General features: G+C 44.4%; 1 protein-coding gene across 1 annotated transcript in view; it reads left to right on the forward strand.

Annotated features, from left to right (window-relative positions):
• The first annotated feature begins 4,438 nt into the window (after positions 1 to 4,438).
• The window catches only part of SH3BGR (SH3 domain binding glutamate rich protein), an 84,566-nt gene continuing 63,141 nt past the window's right edge, over positions 4,439 to 25,863 (forward strand). Inside the window, exons 1-3 of the mRNA XM_056559680.1 lie at positions 4,439 to 4,570; positions 7,372 to 7,557; positions 16,208 to 16,288. Of these exons, the coding sequence (XP_056415655.1) occupies positions 4,526 to 4,570; positions 7,372 to 7,557; positions 16,208 to 16,288 (312 nt within the window). The 5' untranslated portion in view covers positions 4,439 to 4,525. The remainder of the gene's footprint in view (positions 4,571 to 7,371; positions 7,558 to 16,207; positions 16,289 to 25,863) is intronic.

The following is a 25,863-nucleotide window of genomic DNA, read 5'->3' on the forward strand; positions in this document are numbered from 1 at the left end:
CAAGATGGACCTTCTCCAACATCATGGTGAAGGCCGAGCTCCAGAGAAATGTAGGACTGCCTGCCATATCAGCAAAAACAGGTAAACACAAGGCATAAACAAGAACTTCTTCATTATTTTCTAATAAAAGCCTATGCTGCACTATATAAGAAAAAAAAATCCCTGGAGTGCGCTTTTAGGAGGAATACAGCTTGTATGAAGTTAAAGGCAAATCACAAAATGTGCCAACTGCTTGAGTCTAGACTCTCTTCTGAAACATACTTCCTCTGAATGAACTTAAAGGGGTACTCCTGTGGAATTTTTTTTTATCATTTTTTTTATCAACTGGTGCCAGAAAGTTAAACAGATTTGTAAATTACTTAAATTTTAAAATCTTAATCCTTCCAGTATTTATCAGCTGCTGTATGCTACAGAGGAAGTTCTTTTCTTTTTGAATTTATTTTCTGTCTGACCACAGTGCTCTCTGCTGACACCTCTGTCCATGTCAGGAACTGTCCAGAGCAGGAGAGGTTTGCTATGGGGATTACCTCCTACTCTGGAGAGTTCCTAACATGGACAAAGGTGTCAGCAGAGAGCACTGTGGTCAGACTGGAAAGAACTACACAACTTTCTCTGGAACATACAGCAGCTGATAAGTACTGGAAGAATTAAGATTTTTAAATAGAAGTAATGTACCACTTTCTAGCACTAGTTGATTTTAAGAACATTGTTTTCCACTGGAGCACCCCTTTAATAGTCAATAGACCAGTGTGTGTGTGTTCATAGACCAGTGTGTGTGTTCATAGACCAGTGTGTGTGTGTGTTCATAGACCAGTGTGTGTGTGTTCATAGACCAGTGTGTGTGTGTTCATAGACCAGTGTGTGTGTGTTCATAGACCAGTGTGTGTGTGTTCATAGACCAGTGTGTGTGTTCATAGACCAGTGTGTGTGTTCATAGACCAGTGTGTGTGTTCATAGACCAGTGTGTGTTCATAGATCAGCTGGCAGGACATGCTGGGACTTGTAGCTCCATAAGAGTTGGACTTCTATGGGTTGCCTAGCACTGGGATGAATATATTAAACTTTGGCAAAGTGTGAGTGAAGTCAGATGCCCCAAATGATCCATGTGAGTAATACCCTAGAGAATCTATGCTGCCACCTGTAGTGCTACTGGGTATGAGCGGGCACTGCCAATAAGGATTACAGGGCAGTAACTGCAGAACTTCACAACTCACCAGCAAATTAAAATTGTTCTGTATTGTCAGGTTCTTAAAAGACATTTTTTTGTGATATCTAATGGGCTTTCAGCAACCAACATGGCTGCAGTGGTCACTCAGCTTTCCTAGAGTCCTGAATGGCCGTGTAGATTAGCTATGCTGTAATGCTAGAGCAGGGGGCTATATTTCCCCAGGTACCTGTTGTATGTGGATTCCAGGTTTCAGGACGCCCATATCTGGGGGAAATATGGGAAATCCAGAAATAGTTAAAAATCCTTATCCAGCAGGTAAGTGGTGTCTGGCTTTGGAGAGGACTGTTGTTAGCACTCTGTGGGTTCTGTGGTGGGCACTCATGGGGGGAATCTGGGGCATTAATGGGGGGCTGTTGCTGGCAATAACAGCTAAGACTGGCATAAATACTGGGGTGCATTTAGTCTGGCAGTAAGGGGGCTGTGACTGACACCCGTAGGGCATTAGGGCTGATATTTTAGAGAAGTTAGGCTTCAGTCATTGTGTCTGGCATTGAGAGTTCTGACAAGCAGTTTGGGGCTCTTACTAATACTAGGGGCATTGTGGTTGTCTTTTTGGGGGGAAACATAATACACGTCAGCTGCTAGAGACCCTAATTTGAGGGGCCAATCCATGCTATTTAACCATTATTTGAAATACTCTTGATTATTCCTCATAAAGAGGTTCTGCAGCAGCTGAGGTCCATATTATGGGTAATACTGTACCTTGTAATATAATGTATTACATGGGCACTGTCGCTTCCCTCCATGTGTTAGCCTATGTGATTCCTAACATACTTGGTAAATTGCTTTATGAAAGGGGTTATCCTCCATGAGGTGATTTTAGTACTTACCTGCCGGACAGTAATGGACATGCTTAGGAAGGATCTGCGCTTGTCATGGGGCTAAATGGATATGTTGTGAGCTACCACAACACTGCCGCTTTCTTTTTGTGAAAATATCTTGTTGATGTTCCCTCACTCAAACTACAAGTCCCAGGATCCCTTGTATTTAAGTGTGAGGTCACTTTTACCCCCCCACACATCAGCCTTGTGGAGAATGACCCTCCCCCCCCCCCCCCCCACCCAGCAGTTGCTCCACCTGATGAAACTCAGACAGGCTCCCTTTCAACACCTGACTAGTGATGTAATGTCTCGGGCCGCACTGCAACCTGGAAAAATACTGAAACAACACTCATTTTATATGCTGCTAAAAATGAACATCGGGGCAAAGATCACATAAGAATTGTGAGACCAGCCATCAAACACAGGTACAGACACTATATTACGAATTCCACTAACTTTACAGCCCCTGTAGTATAATCAAATAAAAAAAATTGACTCCTTAACCCAGAAAAACAGCTCTAGGTCACTAGATGTCTCTCATCTCCGCAGTCTGCTGTCCACGGCCTGTTGTCAGGGGATTTCTGTCTCTAGTTACAGCAAGATCAAACCAAGTTCTATGAGCAGGAGATAGAGGTAGAATCGAAGAAAGCCCAAGCCGTGTATCCAAGCTGAGCTAGTCTGCCTGCTGAAGATGATCCACACTGTTCCTCAAAGGTAAATTAAGGCTTCCCTCTCATCTCTCCCCACCTATTAAGTTAATGTCAGCTGTTTTTTGTGCACATACCTATTGCTCTATGTCAGTGTAACTACTATCCCTCTACCATTAACTTTTCAGCAACAGAAAAAGTAGCAGCTTAGTGTAACCCTTTCTTTGTTATGATCGCGCTGCTATTCATTTCTGCTCACATAGCATCTTGCCAACCCAATGCATCAGTAACCCCCTTCTCCCCGCACATGTAATCTAGTACTGTACTGTAAGTCCAGAACGCTTTTATGCTTTCTCCAGCACTATGTCATGGTATAACAGAGAGGAGTATATGCTGTGCTGCCATTGGCCAAAGAAGAAAGGTAAAGGAAGTCCATGTATATATTGTACTGGCAAACAGCTTATCTCCGGCTGCCCACCCCCTGAAATGTAGAGAATGAGATACAGCTGTGTACCATGGAGGGGGCTCTGGAAAGTTAAACAGATTTGTAAATTACTTCTATTAAAAAATCTTAATCCTTCCAATAGTTATTAGCTTCTGAAGTTTTCTGTCTAACTGCTCAATGATGATGTCATGTCCCGGGAGCTGTGCATGATGGGAGAATATCCCCATAGCTACCGGGACGTGAGTCATCAGAGAGCAGTTAGACAGAAAACAACAACTCAACTTCAGAAGCTAATAACTATTGGAAGGATTAAGATTTTTTTAATAGAAGTAATTTACAAATCTGTTAAACTTTCCGGAGCCAGTTGATATATAAAAAAAAGTTTTGGCCTGGAATACCCCTTTAAATCACATTGTCACCACTCTGAAGGGTTAAAGGGATTATCCAGGAAAAAACGTTTTATTTATATATCAACTGGCTCCAGAAAGTTAACCAGATTTGTAAATTACTTCTATTAAAAAAAAAAAATCTTAATCCTTTCAGTACTTATGAGCTGCTGAAGTTGGGTTTTTCTTTTCTGTGCTCTCTGATGACACCTGTCTCTGGAACCATCCCGAGTAGAAGCAAATCCCCCATAGAAGCAAACCTCTTCTACTCTGCGCAGTTCCCGAGACAGACAGAGATGTCAGCAGAGAGCACTATTGTCAGACAGAAAAGAACAACTCAACTTCAGCAGCTGATAATTATTGGAAGGATTAAGATTTTTTTTAATAGAAATAATTTACAAATCTGTTTAACTTTCTGGAGCCAGTTGAGATATATATATATATATATATATATATATATATATATATATATATAAAACATATAAATATTATTTTTTTTCCTGGATAATCCCTTTAATCGGACAAACCCATGAATATTAGCATCCTACAAACAGTGTGCCTCCAGGTGTTTCAAAACTACAACTCCCAGCGTGCCCGGACAGCCAAAGGCTGTCCGGGCACGCTGGGAGTTGTAGTTTTGCAACAGCTGGAGGCACACTGTTCAGAAAACTCTGTTCTTGCAGAAATCAATTGCATCCTTCAGGAACTTTCTGATTGGTGTATTGTCTTACCAGACCTTTTTAGGGACTGTAGCCAACCTAACCTGATTAAATGCAGTTGCTATCTTGCCCGCACGACAGATGCCCTGCGGGAACCAATCGCTCCCAAAATATCCCTCAGCCAATGATCAGGTTGCAATGTGTACAGGCTGGGGAACTGCTGTGGGTTCAGTTTACACACACACACACACACACACACTGCCCTGGGATTCTGTCTGTGCAAGACGCTCGGGATCCTTGTTACGTATTAACAGGGTTCTCAGAAATCTCCAGTCAAAAATGGTTATCAAGGTGTTTGTCGCCACCGTCGCCGGATCCACCGCGGTAAGTCTGCTCGCCATTTTTAAGCTTTCTGTCTTGTATTTAATCATATGATATAAATATAATATAAATAATAATAAAAGTAAAAGCTATAAAAAAAAATATACAGCAAAACTACTATACAAAATAACAGCTATATAAGAAAACTGTCTAAAATGATATAGAAATAGCAGCGATAGTAAAATTAGAATCAAATGATCATAATAACAACAATAATAATAAAATTAGAAAAAGAATAAAACAAAAAAGTAAAAGCAAAATATTTCAAATAAAATAAACAACAAAAACATTTATAAGCAGATAAAGTATTAAAATGACCGTAACAATTTTTATTTTTTTTGCTCTATTCACTTTTTAATCAGATTGTGTTTTTTTTTTTTTAAATAGAATTTTATTTCATTCAAATTTATTTCAACTTTTTTTCAGTTTTTAGCTTTTTTTTTTTTTAGCTTTTCTAGAAAGAGTATGCTTCATGTCTATATTTTATTGTGCATTGTTAGAAAAACCAAAAACGATCACTTGTTACATTTTGTTTAGGCCTCATTCATTTAGATCACAGACTATACATTTTTTAAAACCCTTATCCCGATTTAAAAAGAAATAAATTAAAATGAAATAAATACCGTAGATGAAAAAAGAGTGCAAATGACTTGACTCATTTTGATCTAACAAAAAAAAAAAAAAATACATACAAATTTTTTTTTAAAACATACAAAAAATAAAAAATAAAAAAGCATAAAAAAATGCCAAAACACCTTATAGCGACTTTGCAAAAAAGCGTGACCTTCTGGTCCCTGGAGTTTGCAGATCAGGTAGCTCTTGTGTGTAACGTAATCCATTGCGGGGTCATGTTTCCCTCTTTATTTCTGGGTTATAGGATAACGTTGCACTTTATAGAGTGGATCGGTTGTTTTTACTTTTTTTTTTTTTTTTTTTTGACGGGGCTATTTACAGTAAAATATACAGAAACCCCCCGGGAGTCGTAAATTAATCTTTTGGGATAGAGAGAGAACAAGGGAGAGCCGGAGAGAGGGAGGCTGCATGGGGGAAGGGCCGCTGTTTCCTTATATATCCCCCGCTTGACAGCTGATCCCTGATGAATTCGAGCCTAGTATGTATCAACGACTCAAAAGACAGTTCTTGTGGAGCTGCCTGAGATACTGAAGGAATGCTAGAAACTTCCAGACAGCTTGTTCAGAAGAAAGGGAGCAAAAAAAAAATAAATAAATAAAAAAGTCCCACCATATAAAATTTTTGGAAAACTTTGAGTATTTTATCCTAACAAAAAATTACAAAAAAAATATACGCCCTCTGAGTTCTAGTAAGCAATTGCTGTGATTGCAAAATCTTTTGACTTGTCAAAAGTTTAGATGGTACTTGGTCTCACGCCCGAGACCCCATGTAGTCGTGAGTTATAAGCAGGAGAAGTGCGCCGCAGTGCTCTTCACTCCCCGGTTGTCGATCCAATGGGACTCTTTCACTGCACTAATCTGAATGGGTCGGATTGGAGGCCACTGCACACCTTACCGTCTGTAACCTGCGATTGCGGGTTATGTCTGCTTTTGAAATTCTGCTGGTTGCCCTTGGTAACAGACCATGTTTTTTTCCCCACCCTACCGTCAGTCATGTGACCTAACAATTTCTAACTTGGTGACTGTCCTCCGACCTCCCACTTTGCATGTTCTCTGCTAACAGGAACCCACCAGAATAAAAAAAAATATATATAAAACATATTTAGGCTATGCACACATCTCTGCACCCCTATTGTGGCCTAATGTCCCACCCAGCAAAAAGGGTAGAAAAAGAAACACTAGAAAATGGGCGCACACCAAAGGTGTGCGCCCATTTTCTAGTGTTTCTTTTTCTTCCCTTTATGCATGGTTTGTCTTCAACACTAGGACAGCACACGATATGACCTTATAGGGGAACTTTGCTATATATGCTCTTAACCCCTATGTACAGAATAGGCAATAAGTGTCTGATCGCGGGGGTCCGACTACTGTGACCCCTGCGATCTCCTGTCTATCCCTGCGCGGAGTGGGGTCCGTTCTATGCACGGACTACTGTTGACTACTGCACCGAGCGTTGGTTGACACATGTACCTCAAGCTCTTCCATAGAGATACATGGAGGGGGTGTGTTGACCACCGCTTCTTGCGGTTCTCAACATTAATCCATGCATGAAGAGGAGCTCCCCCCCATGCATGAGGAGAGTCGGGGTGCCGGGTAGGAGATTGCGGAGGGTCCCAGACACTTATCTCCGGAACATATGTACCGGAGTTCCCATTAAACTGGTTGAGCCCCCCCCATTCTTGTATTTTGTGTAATGCCCCGAGCTGACTATGGGTCTAATCACTGGAACTGACAGAATCATAGATCTCATCGATGTTGTCGCTTTGGGTAATGAGACCCATGGTTGGCCCTGGACATGAATCTTCCTTTTAGTATCCAGCCCTGTCAAACTGCTGTAGGTTCTCGGACATGTGCAGTAAAACCTCTTTGAGAGGACCATCCAAAATTGCACAAAAAAAGTAGGCTTCTATGTCATGTCTTCACATTTTAGGCCCTTAATAGCATCTGGGGTGGCAAAACCAATTGCTAAAAAACAGGCGGCATTTTATTTTCTATTCCCAAAAATGAAAGTTCTGAGGTACATTTTTGGGAAGGGTGTTAAAATGACTATGGATGTCTGATTTTTGCCATTTTTCTTTAAAAATTTTCTCAAAAACTGTGTTATTTGCATGCTAATTTTTTGGGTTGTTCTGTAGGATACCACAATAAATCTGTCTGTCGTCTTATTTGCAGATTAAAAAAAAACAACAAGATGTGTTGGGTTTTCTGGAGGCCAACAGAATTGACTTCGAGGAGAAAGATATCGCTTGTAATGATGACAACCGGCAATGGATGAGAGAAAACGTGCCTGGAGAGAAAAAGCCCAAGAACGGGATCCCACTGCCTCCCCAGATCTTCAATGAGGAGCAGTATTGTGGGGTAAGAGGGGCATGGTGCCAACTTACAGGGTTGTAATGGCCTGTTAGAGATCCTCTATTTGTCCTTCCCATGCACTTATGCAGTGGTCCCCACCCAGTCCACGAGGCCCACCAAAATTCTAGTTTTTTTCAGTTACTCTGTTGGAACAAGGAAAAATTCAAACCCTGGACTATCGGTGGGCCTTGAGGACTGGGTTGGGGACCTCAGCAATAATGGATCTCAATTGTTTATCAAAAATTAACTCCACTTGGAGTTGACTTTAGGCTAAGTTTCCACTTGTTTTTTTTTCTGGCAGTTTTTGGAAAACTGCCACTGAAGTTTTTGAGCCAAAGTCAGAAGTGGATCCATAAGGGAGGAAAAGTGTAAGTCCTTCCTTTATATGTCCTATTCCTTTTGAATACACTTCTGGCTTTGGCTCAAAAACTGCAGTGGCAGTTTTCCAAAAACTGCCAGAGAAAAAACCAAGTGGAAACTTAGCCTTAGAGCAAATTGCTTGGCAGTGTTGGACTCACCAGAGAAGCAGAGGATCTTACAGGTATTAACACAATAATGGGGTCACATTTTTTTCTCGAAGAGCCGAATAATGTGCTCTCTATCACCCAAGTGCAAGAAAAAAGTGCAAACATGTCCCACAGAAAAAAAACGTGCACAAGGATGCGGTCCATCGCAAAGCCCTTCTCCAAAAGGAGAGAGGCCCCCTAACAAAACCGCCCTTCCGCTCCGGGCCAAAAGGCACCTTCAAGGGTCCAGGCTCAACGTCCCTTTTCGCTGAAGCTACTAGGGGACCACAAGTGCCCCCGGCGTCATCCTAGGCATGAGCTTAAGAATCCACCCGCAGAGCCATATACAATGGCATCCTGCCCATGTAGGAATGCCCGGGGCTTGCAGGGAGGTGCGGAACCGAATGGCCACACACACCGTCCCTGGACCACCAAGAGGGACACCCAAAAGGGCTTACTGCATCCTGATAAATCCTGTGACAAAAACAACACGTAAAAGTGGCACAGGGAAAAAAACAGACAATGAATAAATAAGTGGATGTGCACTGTGAGGTACGGGCCAGACATACGGCTGGATCTATAAACATTTCCCCAATCCTAGCCAGAAGGCGGGAATCAAAGGGGTGAGTAACATAGTTCATAAGGTTGAAAAAAGACCAGAGTCCATCAAGTTCAACCTATATCCCTAATGCCAAAGGTGAAGAGTGCATGGTGAAGTGCGTTCACTCAGTGACCTGTTACACTCAGTGAGTTTCAGCACCTCAGGGTCACCACTCCCTGAGGCACAGAAATACCTCGGCCTTCAACCCCCTCAGACTCATGGTGAGACCAGAAGGAAACAGGTCACATCAGAGCAGCCGTTGAGCTGATTCCTCAGAACGAGCCACGGAACGTCCTGGTACACCTGCCCCCTCCATGCAGCATCCATCCTACATCAATGGCAGAGACCAGACCACTGATAAGAAATGATACTACACTTGATCTTAGCCAAAAGACCGATAATGGGGTCCAAAGGTCTGACAAAAGACAACCCAATGTTGGTGGTGGTTTTACAACAACTGAGAAGACCCTTTTATTCTCAGATACAAGTAGACCTAGTGTCGAATATGGATGTTGAATTCAGCTCTGTGCATTATCCCTTTTCTGTAGTTTTACTTTTGCATTATAACAGCATGTCACATCATATTGTGGCTTTGCATTATTTATTTCCTATGCTGTGAGGTCGGAGGTGCATGCTGGGCATTATTCCTGTACTGTAGTTTGTATGATTCTTGTGCAGTAATATCAGTGAGTAGGTGGTATTGTGACCTCACTGTCCTGTAGCATCCTTATGATCATTATCCATATACTGTGATATCATTGTGTATATAATATCAATACAGTGACATAAGTCGGAGCAGATTACCCAATACTGTCTAGATATGGAAACATAGTCTAAACTGTCTTAAAATATGTCAATGATATCACAGGGGTTTTGAATGTTTAAAATAATTGGGACACCTTTAAACTGTCTAATCTGAGTTTAGCCCAAGTATTAGTTGGTTTACTTTACAAAAAAAATTATGTATCTAGCATGATGGCTGTGTGCTTAGGGTCATTGTCTTGTTGGAAGGTAAACCTTTGGTCCATTCAGAGGTCCAGAGCATTCTGGATCAGGTTATTATTAAGAATATCTCTGTACATTGCTCCATTTATCAGGTGATGGGCAGTGCCTGGTTTCCTCCAGACATGATTCTGCCCCCACCATGATCACTGTAGGGATGGTATTGGGCAGGTGATGGGCAGTATCTGGTTTCCCCCAGACATGATGCTGCCCCCACCATGATCACTGTAGGGATGGTATTGGGCAGGTGATGGGCAGTGCCTGGTTTCCTCCAGACATGATGCTGTCCCCACCATGATCACTGTAGGGATGGTATTGGGCAGGTGATGGGCAGTGCCTGGTTTCCTCCAGACATGATGCTGTCCCCACCATGATCACTGTAGGGATGGTATTGGGCTGGTGATGGGCAGTGCCTGATTTCCTCCAGACATGATGCTGCCCCCACCATGATCACTGTAGGGATGTGTGGTGTCCCGGCACCGAATTGCATCCGCTGCCTTGTGGTGAGGTCCCCAAAATCAGAGTCCCTAGGTGTAGGTGGGGTCCTCATCCTTAGTTAGCCCCTTGTCACCCCTTTTGTAATTAAAATGATTTAAATTTAATGTGTATATATTTGTATAGTAAGTGTACTTGCCTAGTTAGTGTCACAGGACCTGCGGGTCACGTGATGCGTTCCAAAGACTCTATGGTTTCTGTGTATAGGACCTTTGGAGGAAGTCAGGTGTTCACCCATCAGGCTAAGTAACTGTGAGTGACAGCTGACCATAGACCAATCCAAAAAGGCCCCGCCCCTGCCCATATAAGGGCGTGGCGGCCATCTCTCGCTCTTTAGTTCCTGGGATGTTGACAGGGAATGATCTGCGCTACTGTCATCAGTGAGTTTAGGCCAGAGCCTTGCGGCGACGGCTGATCTTTACTAAACTGTGAGTGTAATCAATCCCTACGCACTCTGCAAGATCACCGGACCACATCTAACCCCTAAATCCGGACGGATCTTCACAAATTACCCTAAATTCTGAGACTTATATAAAAAGTCAAGGTACGCAACAACTGTCAGTCACTGAGGTGTACGGAGACTGTATTAATGAGACTGTTACTGTTCATTGGATGTACCGCAAGTCTTTAAGTAAAGTTTATCCAAGTTCAAGTTCATCTACCTTGTGGACCTTCAGTCATTATATGCATGCACCTATCGTTACTGGGAAGGGCGGCAATAGGCCGGAGAATTACCTCAGCATACTAGCCCTCAGCCTGGCGTCACGAGTGACAGGGTTAACCTTAACCCCCGATATACTGAAGCAACACCCTGACTACACTACCCCTACCCCAGAGGCCTACCACAAAGCCTTTTTGGCGTCGCACAAACAGGATTCGGGTGTGTGCCTACTGCAGTTGCCACTGGTGAAAGTGTAGTCCACCCCAAGCAACGAACTTTATTCATGTGCTGTAAACCATGTTGTTGTGTGCGGGAGCGGTGTTTGTGGTGCACCATACAAGGGGGCCACGAGAAAAGTAAGGGGGGAGGCGCAAATTCATCTGCAACTAAGATGTGTAAACTGCGCAATGAGTTCATGCTGCAATCCCCCGGTCCAGTCAGCACAGGCGGAGCTGAACTGCTGCCGGAAAAGCGTGCGAAGAAGGCCCACGCTGCGCCACGCCCCGCCCCTGGGCATGGCTGCCAAGTCGCTGTATCACAGCCGAAAGGGAACTTGGAGATACAGGAGTCGTCTCTGGAGGGATCGGAAGTCGGGGATGCACCGATGACGTCCTTCCTGCCGGCCGCCATTTTGGGGAAGCCCACTATAAAAGACACCACGCAGAGCGACCTTTTCAGTCTGCACAAGGATCCGGAGAGTACAGACATGGCGGAGAGCAGCGTTCCACGTGGTGAAGATGGCAAAATGGCGCCGGAACAACGAAAAGTCGTGGCAGTCGCAGCCCGACTTTTTCTTGCTGACCGCCTGCAGCGGTTGTCATTAGACAAAGAGGGGGCCTGCAATCTTCCCCAACTGCATGATGATAACGACGATTGGCCAGAAACGCCTCCAGCGGAGAGCGCAGGGACACCTGGAGGTGCATCGCCGGTGAGATTGTCCCCTCACCACAGGACTTGGGGCTCGTGGGCCGAGATCCCATCGGAGGAGTCTACAGTGAGTACCCCGCCAGAGGCGGCCTATTCTTCCTCCTCCAGCCCTGAAGCTAAAGTTCCTCTATCTGATTTGCCAAGTGCACGACCGTGCTCACCAAAATTGCCGCAGTGGGTGTTTGGAGATGAGCCGGAGCTGATCGAATATATGCACAAGGTACTTCAGCCAATACCTGGGAAGCTACTCCCACAAATTCCAGCTGCACAAAGAGAAAGGGCCAGTCAAGAAGCCGAGCTGGCCGAATTGATGGAAAAGTTAAAGACACAAAGAACTGTATGCCCCTAAGCACGCGCATTTGCCTTATGAAGAAAAAGTGCGGTATCAAGAAAATACCAAAGAAATGGAGGCATTATACATACGCAAATGGGATCATCCCAGAGAAGGGGAGGAGCCTCTAGAACGACGAAGAGCAACTGTGACCAAGTTCGACAAGGTCAGAGGTTATGGGACACTTCTTGACTGCCACACTGGGCAGACCATCCTCGTAAACCGTCGAGCAGTGCAAAGGCCGTATCTTCATAAGAAGTTCTACACCTTGGAGGTGGGTGAGATTGTAGAGTACACCCCCGTCCAGAGCCTTCGTGGAGAATGGGCTGCAGCAGTCACCAGACCAACAGCCCCAATACAGCTTCCCTTCAAATATTTTCCGTCCACTGATTGGGAGTCCGATCCGTTCAATTTGAGGCCGGAAAGGTCTGCTTCTAAAGCCTCCATCAATGTACCCAAGGAGGAGGAGCCTCAACAGCAAAGATCATCTTTTCTGTACAGCAAAGAGTCAAGTTCATCATCTTCTGTGTCCCGCCAAGTCCTGCTCGAGTTCAAGAAATTAAGCCCAAATTGCGGGCACCAAAGACCGTACCTAGACCCTCTCGGAGCAATGAGAGTTTGCCTCCTGCACAGGTACCAACGTATGTACCAAGGCCCTCTTCCGACATGGAGAGTTTGCCTGCTTCCAGGGTACCGACGAAAGAGTCATGGGTCCATCCTAGTTTGGAGATGGTGCTCATGCCCTATTGCCCCACTAACATTCCGGCTAGTGAGCCTAATCCTACCATCAACCACTCCACCCTCACCAATGTGGTGTGGCAGAGCTATGTCAATTCCAGACCTGCCCCTGATGTTGGGAGGTACAGAGGAACCAGGAGAGGCAAGAGTGAGGAAGAACATCCTCTAAAGAGACTCTAAAGTAATGTCCTGTTGTTTCTCTAACCACTTTTGTTTTTCAGTAACAAAGTTCAAGAATTGTGCCTAGCAGGACTGTGCTAAGATTGTTCCAGTTTTAAGTTCAGCAACGTAACCATCAAGCTTTGTGCCTGACTATTAAGTCAAGAGACTCCTAGCCAGTAGGAGATTCATAAGGAGTGTACCCGGCTGATTTGTGGTAAAGCCGTGTTTACCTTTCCCTTCCCATGAACTCTTAGTGTAGGTGGACTGCTGATCCTTACACGCCAATTTGTACATCTTCCCATGAACTCTTAGTGTAGGTGGACTGCTGATCCTTACACGTCTGTTTTATGAATATACCAGCAGCTTCATAAGAACTCTTATGCTAAATGTTGCACTTATCAGGTGAATGCGCCTGAACCCTGTTGGAGTGTTCATAATTGTGTAAATCTGTATAGTAAATATGTATATGGTTCTTGTACACAGGAAGGTAAAGGTTGTACATAGAAAAATAACCTAGGGTATATGTACATAAAGAAATAGGTAAGAGTTGTACACGAAAAATGTCAGTGTGTTGCACGTGTACACTCAAAACTAGAAAAGTAAATGATTCTTGTACATACAAATGTATAGAAAGTTTTAAGGGTGTTTAGTAGTTAATAAATAGGTGACAGCCCGGCTCCTCCGAGGGTAGTATTATTGCTGTTGCCAATCGCTAGCACCTGTCTCAACAAAAATAATAGAAAGAAGGAGGAAGGCGCCTCATGTGCGGGATCAGCAGATCTTGTTAGTGGGGGTGGGGGACGGTAATTCCCAAACCGCTTACCAAAGTTGGTTGTGCGCCCACACACAACAACGTAAAGTGCAGAAGAGATGTACAAGAAGGTCCACTGCAGCCCTCCTGGGTAGAAGTAAAATCAAAACCGAGATGCCTGATGAAGCTACGCATGCGCAGCGAAACGCATTGCATTCAATAAATCCATTGATTTTACTTGGCTTCCTGATGGTTCCTCTCTGCGCCAGACAAACTCCTGAATCCATGGTCATTCGGTTTTGAACAAAAATAATAGGGAAGATTACCCTTAAAATAGTACTTGCACACATAGTACTCTCGATTACTCACTTAAATGTACTACTTCAATCTATTTCAGTACATAAACAAAACTAAAATATATCTCACTTAAGGAAACTTTTTAGGGATTGTAGCCTATTGTAATTCAATTCCTGCCACTGTTAGGTACACTCATATTTCTCTTCTTTTTCTTTGCGTGTGTGAGATGCTCTACCTGGCCAGTAGGTGCTCTTGCAAGATAACAAATGAAACACGTAATTCTTAAAGTAACCTGGGTAGGTTATGTGACGTGCTCTAGGGGTAAGTAGTGCGTAGCCGATAGACCCTAGCAGCCAATCTTACTGTGACCTAGCTTCTGGCTAGCCAGTATACCTTATGTGTACTATCAGGAAATTCATTGTTGGCAGGTGATGGGCAGTGTCTGGTTTCCCCCAGACATGATGCTGCCCCCACCATGATCACTGTAGAGATGGTATTGGGCAGGTGATGGGCAGTGATGATACTGAGAATTGAGGCTAGTTCAATCTTGATTTCACCAGACCAGATCATCTTGTTTCTGAGAGTCCTTTAGGTGCATTTTTGAAAACTCCAGGTGGCTTTTCTGTGTTTTTACTTCTCTCTGCCCTCTCTGCCCAGATTATCTCTGCCCACTCTGCCATAAAGCCCAGATTTAGGAGGCTGCAGTGTTGATTCTGGACCTTCTGGAAGTTTTTCTCATCCGCACACAGGATTTTTGGAGCTCAGCCAGTGTGTCTATTGGGTCTCCTCTCTTACCAATTCCCTTCTCCCCCGATTACTTAGTTTCTCCAGATCTGTGCCTCCACACAATCCCGTCTTTGAGCTCTGCAGGCAGTTCTTTCCGCCTCATGGCTTGGTTTTTGCTCTGATATACATTGTCAGCTGTCAGACCTTATATAGAAAGGGCTGAGTCTTCCCAAATCCCATCCAATCACAGGTGACTTCAATCCAGGTGGAGAAACATCTCAGAGATGATCAAGAGAAATGGGAGGAGCCTGGCTAAATATCACATGTCATAGCAAAGGGTCTGAATACTTATGTCTATCAGAAATTATACTTTTTCCTTTTTATTAAATTTGCAAAATTCCTAGAATTCTGATTTTACTTTGCGGGTATTGACTGCACAATGATGGGGTCTAAAAACTTTCCACATGCATTGTATGTAGTGATTTAGCTTTATTAGCCTAAAATAATCACCTGCATCACTTCTAATATGTACTGAAGGAATATAAAACATATTATGTAATGTATGTATACAGTGGTCTCACCAGCAGAATAGTGAGTACAGCTCTGGAGTATAATACAGGATATAACTCAGGATCAGTACAGGATAAGTAATGTATGTACACAGTGACCTCACCAGCAGAATAGTGAGTACAGCTCTGGAGTATAATACAGGATATAACTCAGGATCAGTACAGGATAAGTAATGTAATGTATGTACACAGTGACCTCACCAGCAGAATAGTGAGTACAGCTCTGGAGTATAATACAGCATATAACTCAGGATCAGTAAGGATAAGTAATGTAATGTATGTACACAGTGACCCCACCAGCAGAATAGTAAGTACAGCTCTGGAGTATAATACAGCATATAACTCAGGATCAGTACAGGATAAGTAATGTATGTACACAGTGACCTCACCAGCAGAATAGTGAGTACAGCTCTGGAGTATAATACAGGATATAACTCAGGATCAGTACAGGATAAGTAATGTAATGTATGTACACAGTGACCTCACCAGCAGAATAGTGAGTACAGCTCTGGAGTATAATACAGCATATAACTCAGGATCAGTAAGGATAAGTAATGTAATGTATGTACACAGTGACCCCACCAGCAGAATAGCAAGTACAGCTCTGGAGTATAATACCGGATATAAATCAGGATCAGTACAGGATAAGTGATGTAATGTATGTACACAGTGACCTCACCAGCAAAATAGTGAGTGCAGCTCTGGAGTATTATACAGGATATAACTCAGGATCAGTACAGGATAAGTAATGTAATGTATGTACACAGTGACCTCACCAGCAAAAAAGTGAGTACAGCTCTGGAGTATAATACAGGATATAACTCAGGATCAGTACAGGATAATAATGTTTATCAGAGTTTTTGCAGAATCTGTTATTTTTTGTTTTTCAGGACTTTGAGTCTTTCTTTGATGCTAAAGAAGGAAATGAAATCTATGTGTTCCTGGGTCTGGCTCCACCTGTAAGTGCAAAGGTAGGTTATATAATATTACATTACATAATCTGATATCACATTATTACAAGATCCTATTCTTGGGTTGTTGTTGTTTTTACATTATGGTTACATTATATTCCTTTACAGTATATTGATTTTCCTGTGTGCTCTATCTTGGTTCGTTCCATTTTCTGCTTTGGTCACATTTAAGTTATGAGTATACAGTATTATATACAAGTATTATCTTTATCTCTTGTGAAGTGTAATCTTTAATTGTGTTATTACACCTTTAATTCTGATATTTTTTTATTATAAGAGTTAAAAAAAAACAAAAAAAAAACAAAAACTTTTTGTCCCTTTATGAACATAGTGCCCTCTAGTGGTTAATCTGGGCATAACGCTTGCATTCTTGTCCTCAAAATCTGCATGTTCTAAAACAGTGGTCTCCAAACTGCGGACCTCCAGATGTTCAAAAACTACAATTCCCAGAATTTGGGCATTATGTAGTGGTATTTTTTGTATAGTGTGTGGTGAAAATATTTGCCCATTGTACGGTGGTATTATTTGTTCAGTGAGGTGTGATATTATTTGGGCAGTAAGGGGTTTCAATATTTAGACAGTGTAGCATGGTATTTGAACACTGTGAGGTGATATTTTTTGGGTACCGTGTGGTGATATTTGGGCGGTGTCAGGTGGTATTATTTGAACAGTGTTTAGTGATATTAATTAGACAGTGATTGGCAGTAGTATTTGAACAATGTATGGTGATATTATTTAAACAGTGTGTGGTGATATTAACTTGACAGCAGGGTGATAAGATTTGGGCAGGGTGAGGTGGTATTATTTAGAAATTGAGTGGTATTATTTGGGCAGTAAACTGTATTATTTAAATAGTGTGTGGTGGTATTATTGGTACTGTGTGAGGTGATATTATTTTGACAATGTGATGTGGTTTTATTTGGACAGTGTGATGTGGTATTATTTGGGCAGTGTGATGTGGTATTATTTGGGCCGTGCGATGTAGTATTATTTGGTCAGTGTGATGTGGCATCATTTGGTCAGGATGATGTGGTATTTGGGCAGTGTGATGTGGTATTATTTGAGCAGTGTGATGTTTTATTATTTGAGCAGTGTGATGTTTTATTATTTGGTCAGTATGATGTGTTATTATTTGAGCAGTGTGATGTGGTATTATTTGAGCAGTGTGATGTGGTATTATTTGAGCAGTGTGATGTGGTATTATTTGAGCAGTGTGATGTGGTATTTGGTCAGTGTGATGTTTTATTATTTGAGCAGTGTGTGGTGGTATTATTTGAGCAGTGTGATGTGGTATTATTTGAGCAGTGTGATGTGGTATTATTTGGGTAGTGTGATGTGGCATTGTTTGGACAGTGTGATGTTTTATTATTTGAGCAGTGTGATGTGGTATTATTTGGCCAGTATGATGTGTTATTATTTGAGCAGTGTGATGTGGTATTATTTGAGCAGTGTGATGTGGTATTATTTGGGCAGTGTGATGTTTTATTATTTGAGCAGTGTGATGTGGTATTATTTTAGCAGTGTGATGTGGTATTATTTGATCAGTGTGATGTATTATTTGGGCAGTGTGATGTGGTATTATTTGGGCAGTGTGATGTTTTATTATTTGAGCAGTTTGATGTGGTATTATTTGGCCAGTATGATGTGTTATTATTTGAGCAGTGTGATGTGGTATTATTTGAGCAGTGTGATGTGGTATTATTTGATCAGTGTGATGTATTATTTGGGCAGTGTGATGTGGTATTATTTGATCAGTGTGATGTATTATTTGGGCAGTGTGATGTGGTATTATTTGGGCAGTGTGATGTGGTATTATTTGGGCAGTGTGATGTGGTATCATTTGAGCAGTGTGATGTGGTATTATTCGGACAGTGGGATGTTTTATTATTTGAGCAGTGTGATGTGGTATTATTTGGGCAGTGTGATGTTTTATTATTTGAGCAGTGTGATGTGGTATTATTTGGGCAGTGTGATGTTTTATTATTTGAGCAGTGTGATGTGGTATTATTTGAGCAGTGTGAAGTGGTATTATTTGAGCAGTGTGTGGTGGTATTATTTGAGCAGTGTGATGTGGTATTATTTGAGCAGTGTGATGTGGTATTATTTGGGCAGTGTGATGTGGCATTGTTTGGACAGTGTGATTGTTACGCCGAGCGGTCCGGGTCCCCGCTCCTCCCCGGAGCGCTCGCAACATCCTCGCAACTGCAGCGCCCCGGTCAGACCTGCTGACCGGGTGCGCTGCGATACCTCTCCCAGCCGGGATGCGATTCGCGATGCGGGTGGCGCCCGCTCGCGATGCGCACCCCGGCTCCCGTACCTGACTCGCTCTCCGTCGGTCCTGTCCCGGCGCGCGCGGCCCCGCTCCTTAGGGCGCGCGTGCGCCGGGTCTCTGCGATTTAAAGGGCCACTGCGCCGCTGATTGGCGCAGTTGGCTCAATCAGTGTGTTCACCTGTGCACTCCCTATTTATACCTCACTTCCCCTGCACTCCCTCGCCGGATCTTGTTGCCATTGTGCCAGTGAAAGCGTTTCCTTGTGTGTTCCTAGCCTGTGTTCCAGACCTCCTGCCGTTGCCCCTGACTACGATCCTTGCTGCCTGCCCCGACCTTCTGCTACGTCCGACCTTGGTCTTGTCTACTCCCTTGTACCGCGCCTATCTTCAGCAGTCAGAGAGGTTGAGCCATTGCTAGTGGATACGACCTGGTTGCTACCGCCGCTGCAAGACCATCCCGCTTTGCGGCGGGCTCTGGTGAATACCAGTAGCAACTTAGAACCGGTCCACTAGCACGGTCCACGCCAATCCCTCTCTGGCACAGAGGATCCACCTCCTGCCAGCCGAATCGTGACAGTAGATCCGGCCATGGATCCCGCTGAAGTTCCACTGCCAGTTGTCGCCGACCTCACCACGGTGGTCGCCCAGCAGTCGCAACAGATAGCGCAACAAGGCCACCAGCTGTCTCAACTGACCGTGATGCTACAGCAGCTACTACCACAGCTTCAGCAATCATCTCCTCCGCCAGCTCCTGCACCTCCTCCGCAGCGAGTGGCTGCGTCCGGCCTACGACTATCCTTGCCGGATAAATTTGATGGGGACTCTAAGTTTTGCCGTGGCTTTCTTTCACAATGTTCCCTGCACTTGGAGATGATGTCGGACCAGTTTCCTACTGAAAGGTCTAAGGTGGCTTTCGTAGTCAGCCTTCTGTCTGGGAAAGCTCTGTCATGGGCCACACCGCTCTGGGACCGCAATGACCCCGTCACTGCCTCTGTACACTCCTTCTTCTCGGAAATTCGAAGTGTCTTAGAGGAACCTGCCCGAGCCTCTTCTGCTGAGACTGCCCTGCTGAACCTGGTCCAGGGTAATTCTTCCGTTGGCGAGTACGCCATCCAATTCCGTACTCTTGCTTCCGAATTATCCTGGAATAATGAGGCCCTCTGCGCGACCTTTAAAAAAGGCCTATCCAGCAACATTAAAGATGTTCTGGCCGCACGAGAAATTCCTGCTAACCTGCATGAACTTATTCATCTAGCCACTCGCATTGACATGCGTTTTTCCGAAAGGCGTCAGGAGCTCCGCCAGGATATGGACTTTGTTCGCACGAGGCGTTTTTTCTCCCCGGCTCCTCTCTCGTCTGGTCCTCTGCAATCCGTTCCTGTGCCTCCCGCCGTGGAGGCTATGCAAGTTGACCGGTCTCGCTTGACACCTCAAGAGAGGACACGACGCCGCATGGAGAATCTTTGCCTGTACTGTGCCGGTACCGAACACTTCCTGAAGGATTGTCCTATCCGTCCTCCCCGCCTGGAGAGACGTACGCTGACTCCGCACAAAGGTGAGACAGTTCTTGATGTCAACTCTGCTTCTCCACGCCTTACTGTGCCTGTGCGGATATCTGCCTCTACCTTCTCCTTCTCTACTATGGCCTTCTTGGATTCCGGATCTGCAGGAAATTTTATTTTGGCCTCTCTCATCAACAGGTTCAACATCCCGGTGACCAGTCTCGCCAGACCCCTCTACATCAATTGTGTTAACAATGAAAGATTGGACTGTACCGTGCGTTACCGCACGGAACCCCTCCTAATGTGCATCGGACCTCATCACGAAAAAATTGAGTTTTTGGTCCTCTCCAATTGCACTTCCGAAATTCTCCTTGGATTACCGTGGCTTCAACGCCATTCCCCAACCCTTGATTGGTCCACAGGAGAGATCAAGAGCTGGGGTACTTCTTGTTTCAAGGACTGTCTTAAACCGGTTCCCAGTACTCCCTGCCGTGACCCTGTGGTTCCCCCTGTAACCGGTCTCCCTAAGGCTTATATGGACTATGCTGACGTGTTTTGCAAAAAGCAAGCTGAGACTTTACCCCCTCACAGGCCTTATGACTGTCCTATTGATCTCCTCCCGGGCACTACTCCACCCCGGGGCAGAATTTATCCTCTGTCCGCTCCAGAGACTCTTGCTATGTCTGAATACATCCAGGAAAATTTAAAAAAGGGGTTTATCCGCAAATCCTCCTCTCCTGCCGGAGCTGGATTTTTTTTTGTGTCCAAAAAAGATGGCTCCCTACGTCCTTGCATTGATTACCGCGGACTTAATAAAATCACGGTAAAGAACCGCTACCCCCTACCTCTTATCTCAGAACTCTTTGATCGCCTTCAAGGTGCCCACATCTTTACCAAACTGGACTTAAGAGGTGCTTATAATCTCATCCGCATCAGGGAGGGGGACGAATGGAAAACTGCATTTAACACCAGAGATGGACACTTTGAGTATCTGGTCATGCCCTTTGGCCTGTGCAACGCCCCTGCCGTCTTCCAAGACTTTGTTAATGACATTTTTCGTGATCTCTTATATTCCTGTGTTGTTGTGTATCTGGACGATATTCAGATTTTTTCTGCCAACTTAGAAGAACACCGCCAGCATGTCCGCATGGTTCTTCAGAGACTTCGAGACAATCAACTTTATGCCAAAATGGAGAAATGTCTGTTTGAATGTCAATCTCTTCCTTTCCTAGGATACTTGGTCTCTGGCCAGGGATTACAAATGGACCCGGATAAACTCTCTGCCGTCTTAGATTGGCCACGCCCCTCCGGACTCCGTGCTATCCAACGTTTTTTGGGGTTCGCCAATTATTACAGACAATTTATTCCACACTTTTCCACTATTGTGGCTCCTATCGTGGCTTTAACCAAGAAGAATGCCAATCCCAAGTCCTGGTCTCCCCAAGCGGAAGACGCATTTAAACGGCTCAAGTCTGCCTTTTCTTCTGCTCCCGTGCTCTCCAGACTTGACCCATCTAAACCCTTCCTATTGGAGGTTAATGCCTCCTCAGTGGGAGCTGGAGCGGTCCTTCTACAAAAAAATTCTTCCGGGCATGCTGTTACTTGTGGTTTTTTTTCTAGGACCTTCTCTCCGGCGGAGAGAAACTACTCCATCGGGGATCGAGAACTACTGGCCATTAAATTGGCACTTGAGGAATGGAGGCATCTGCTGGAGGGATCAAAATTTCCAGTTATCATTTACACCGATCACAAGAATCTCTCCTATCTCCAGTCTGCCCAACGGCTGAACCCTCGCCAGGCCAGGTGGTCATTGTTTTTTGCCCGTTTTAACTTTGAAATTCATTTTCGCCCTGCCGACAAGAACATTAGGGCCGATGCTCTCTCTCGTTCCTCGGATGCCTCGGAAGTAGAGGTCTCTCCGCAACACATCATTCCTCCTGACTGTCTGATCTCCACTTCTCCAGCCTCCATCAGGCAAACTCCTCCAGGGAAGACCTTCGTTTCTCCACGCCAACATCTCGGGATTCTCAAATGGGGTCACTCCTCCCACCTCGCAGGCCATGCGGGCATCAAAAAGTCCTTGCAACTCATCTCTCGCTTCTATTGGTGGCCGACTCTGGAGATGGATGTTGTTGATTTTGTGCGGGCCTGCACTGTCTGTGCCCGGGATAAGACTCCTCGCCAGAAGCCTGCTGGTCTCCTTCATCCTCTGCCTGTCCCGAACAGCCTTGGTCTCTGATTGGTATGGACTTTATTACAGACCTACCCCCATCCCGTGGCAACACTGTTGTTTGGGTGGTCGTTGATTGATTTTCCAAGATGGCACATTTTATTCCTCTTCCTGGTCTTCCTTCAGCGCCTCAGTTGGCAAAACAATTTTTTGTACACATTTTTCGTCTTCACGGTTTGCCCACGCAGATCGTCTCGGATAGAGGCGTCCAATTTGTGTCAAAATTCTGGAGGGCTCTCTGTAAACAACTCAAGATTAAATTAAACTTCTCTTCTGCTTATCATCCTCAATCCAATGGGCAAGTAGAAAGAATTAACCAGGTCCTGGGTGACTATTTACGGCATTTTGTTTCCTCCCGCCAGGATGACTGGGCAGATCTTCTACCATGGGCTGAATTCTCATACAACTTCAGAGTCTCTGAATCTTCTGCTAAATCCCCATTTTTCGTGGTGTACGGCCGTCACCCTCTTCCCCCCCTCCCTACTTCCTTGCCCTCTGGTTTGCCCGCTGTGGATGAAGTGACTCGTGATCTTTCCACCATATGGAAAGAGACCCAAAATTCTCTTTTACAGGCTTCATCTCGCATGAAAAGGTTTGCCGATAAGAAAAGAAGAACTCCCCCCATTTTTGCTCCCGGAGACAAGGTATGGCTCTCCGCTAAATATGTCCGCTTTCGTGTCCCCAGTTACAAACTGGGACCACGCTATCTTGGTCCTTTCAAAGTCTTGTGCCAGATTAATCCTGTCTCTTACAAACTCCTTCTTCCTCCTTCTCTTCGTATTCCCAATGCCTTCCATGTCTCTCTCCTTAAACCTCTCATCATCAACCGTTTCTCTCCCAAACTTGTTTCTCCCACTCCTGTTTCCGGCTCTTCTGACATCTTCTCCGTGAAGGAGATACTGGCCTCCAAGACGGTCAGAGGAAAAAATATTTTTTGGTTGATTGGGAGGGCTGTGGTCCTGAAGAGAGATCCTGGGAACCTGAGGACAACATCCTAGACAAAAGTCTGGTCCTCAGGTTCTCAGGCTCCAAGAAGAGGGGGAGACCCAAGGGGGGGGGGGGTACTGTTACGCCCAGCGCTCCGGGTCCCCGCTCCTCCCCGGAGCGCTCGCAACATCCTCGCAACTGCAGCGCCCCGGTCAGACCTGCTGACCGGGTGCGCTGCGATACCTCTCCCAGCCGGGATGCGATTCGCGATGCGGGTGGCGCCCGCTCGCGATGCGCACCCCGGCTCCCGTACCTGACTCGCTCTCCGTCGGTCCTGTCCCGGCGCGCGCGGCCCCGCTCCCTAGGGCGCGCGCGCGCCGGGTCTCTGCGATTTAAAGGGCCACTGCGCCGCTGATTGGCGCAGTTGGCTCAATCAGTGTGTTCACCTGTGCACTCCCTATTTATACCTCACTTCCCCTGCACTCCCTCGCCGGATCTTGTTGCCATTGTGCCAGTGAAAGCGTTTCCTTGTGTGTTCCTAGCCTGTGTTCCAGACCTCCTGCCGTTGCCCCTGACTACGATCCTTGCTGCCTGCCCCGACCTTCTGCTACGTCCGACCTTGCTCTTGTCTACTCCCTTGTACCGTGCCTATCTTCAGCAGTCAGAGAGGTTGAGCCGTTGCTAGTGGATACGACCTGGTTGCTACCGCCGCTGCAAGACCATCCCGCTTTGCGGCGGGCTCTGGTGAATACCAGTAGCAACTTAGAACCGGTCCACTAGCACGGTCCACGCCAATCCCTCTCTGGCACAGAGGATCCACCTCCTGCCAGCCGAATCGTGACAGTGATGTTTTATTATTTGAGCAGTTTGATGTGGTATTATTTGGCCAGTATGATGTGTTATTATTTGAGCAGTGTGATGTGGTATTATTTGAGCAGTGTGATGTGGTATTATTTGATCAGTGTGATGTATTATTTGGGCAGTGTGATGTGGTATTATTTGATCAGTGTGATGTATTATTTGGGCAGTGTGATGTGGTATTATTTGGGCAGTGTGATGTGGTATTATTTGGGCAGTGTGATGTGGTATCATTTGAGCAGTGTGATGTGGTATTATTCGGACAGTGTGATGTTTTATTATTTGAGCAGTGTGATGTGGTATTATTTGGGAAGTGTGATGTTTTATTATTTGAGCAGTGTGATGTGGTATTATTTGAGCAGTGTGATGTGGTATTATTTGAGCAGTGTGATGTGGTATTATTTGAGCAGTGTGATGTGGTATTTGGTCAGTGTGATGTTTTATTATTTGAGCAGTGTGATGTTTTATTATTTGAGCAGTGTGATGTGGTATTATTTGAGCAGTGTGATGTGGTATTATTTGGGCAGTGTGATGTGGCATTGTTTGGACAGTGTGATGTTTTATTATTTGAGCAGTGTGATGTGGTATTATTTGGCCAGTATGATGTGTTATTATTTGAGCAGTGTGATGTGGTATTATTTGAGCAGTGTGATGTGGTATTATTTGGGCAGTGTGATGTTTTATTATTTGAGCAGTGTGATGTGGTATTATTTGAGCAGTGTGATGTGGTATTATTTGATCAGTGTGATGTATTATTTGGGCAGTGTGATGTGGTATTATTTGGGCAGTGTGATGTTTTATTATTTGAGCAGTTTGATGTGGTATTATTTGGCCAGTATGATGTGTTATTATTTGAGCAGTGTGATGTGGTATTATTTGAGCAGTGTGATGTGGTATTATTTGGGCAGTGTGATGTGGCATTGTTTGGACAGTGTGATGTTTTATTATTTGAGCAGTGTTATGTGGTATTATTTGGCCAGTATGATGTGTTATTATTTGAGCAGTGTGATGTGTTATTATTTGAGCAGTGTGATGTGTTATTATTTGAGCAGTGTGATGTGGTATTATTTGATCAGTGTGATGTGGTATTATTTGGGCAGTGTGATGTGGTATTATTTGAGCAGTGTGATGTGGTATTATTTGGGCAGTGTGATGTTTTATTATTTGAGCAGTATGATGTGGTATTATTTGAGCAGTGTAATGTGGTATTATTTGATCAGTGTGATGTATTATTTGGGCAGTGTGATGTGGTATTATTTGGGCAGTGTGATGTGGTATTATTTGGGCAGTGTGATGTGGTATTATTTGGGCAGTGTGATGTTTTATTATTTGAGCAGTTTGATGTGGTATTATTTGGCCAGTAGGATGTGTTATTATTTGAGCAGTGTGATGTGGTATTATTTGGCCAGTATGATGTGTTATTATTTTAGCAGTGTGATGTGGTATTATTTGAGCAGTGTGATGTGGTATTATTTGAGCAGTGTGATGTGGTATTATTTGAGCAGTGTGATGTGGTATTATTTGAGCAGTGTGATGTGGTATTGTTTGGACAGTGTGATGTTTTATTATTTGAGCAGTGTGATGTGGTATTATATGGCCAGTATGATGTGTTATTATTTGAGCAGTGTGATATGGTATTATTTTGGCAGTGTGATGTTTTATTATTTGAGCAGTGTGATGTGGTATTATTTGATCAGTGTGATGTATTATTTGGGCAGTGTGATGTGGTATTATTTGGGCAGTGTGATGTGGTATTATTTGGGCAGTGTGATGTGGTATCATTTGAG

This window comes from Hyla sarda, chromosome 2 (genome assembly GCF_029499605.1).
Source record: "Hyla sarda isolate aHylSar1 chromosome 2, aHylSar1.hap1, whole genome shotgun sequence".
NCBI lineage: Eukaryota > Metazoa > Chordata > Amphibia > Anura > Hylidae > Hyla > Hyla sarda.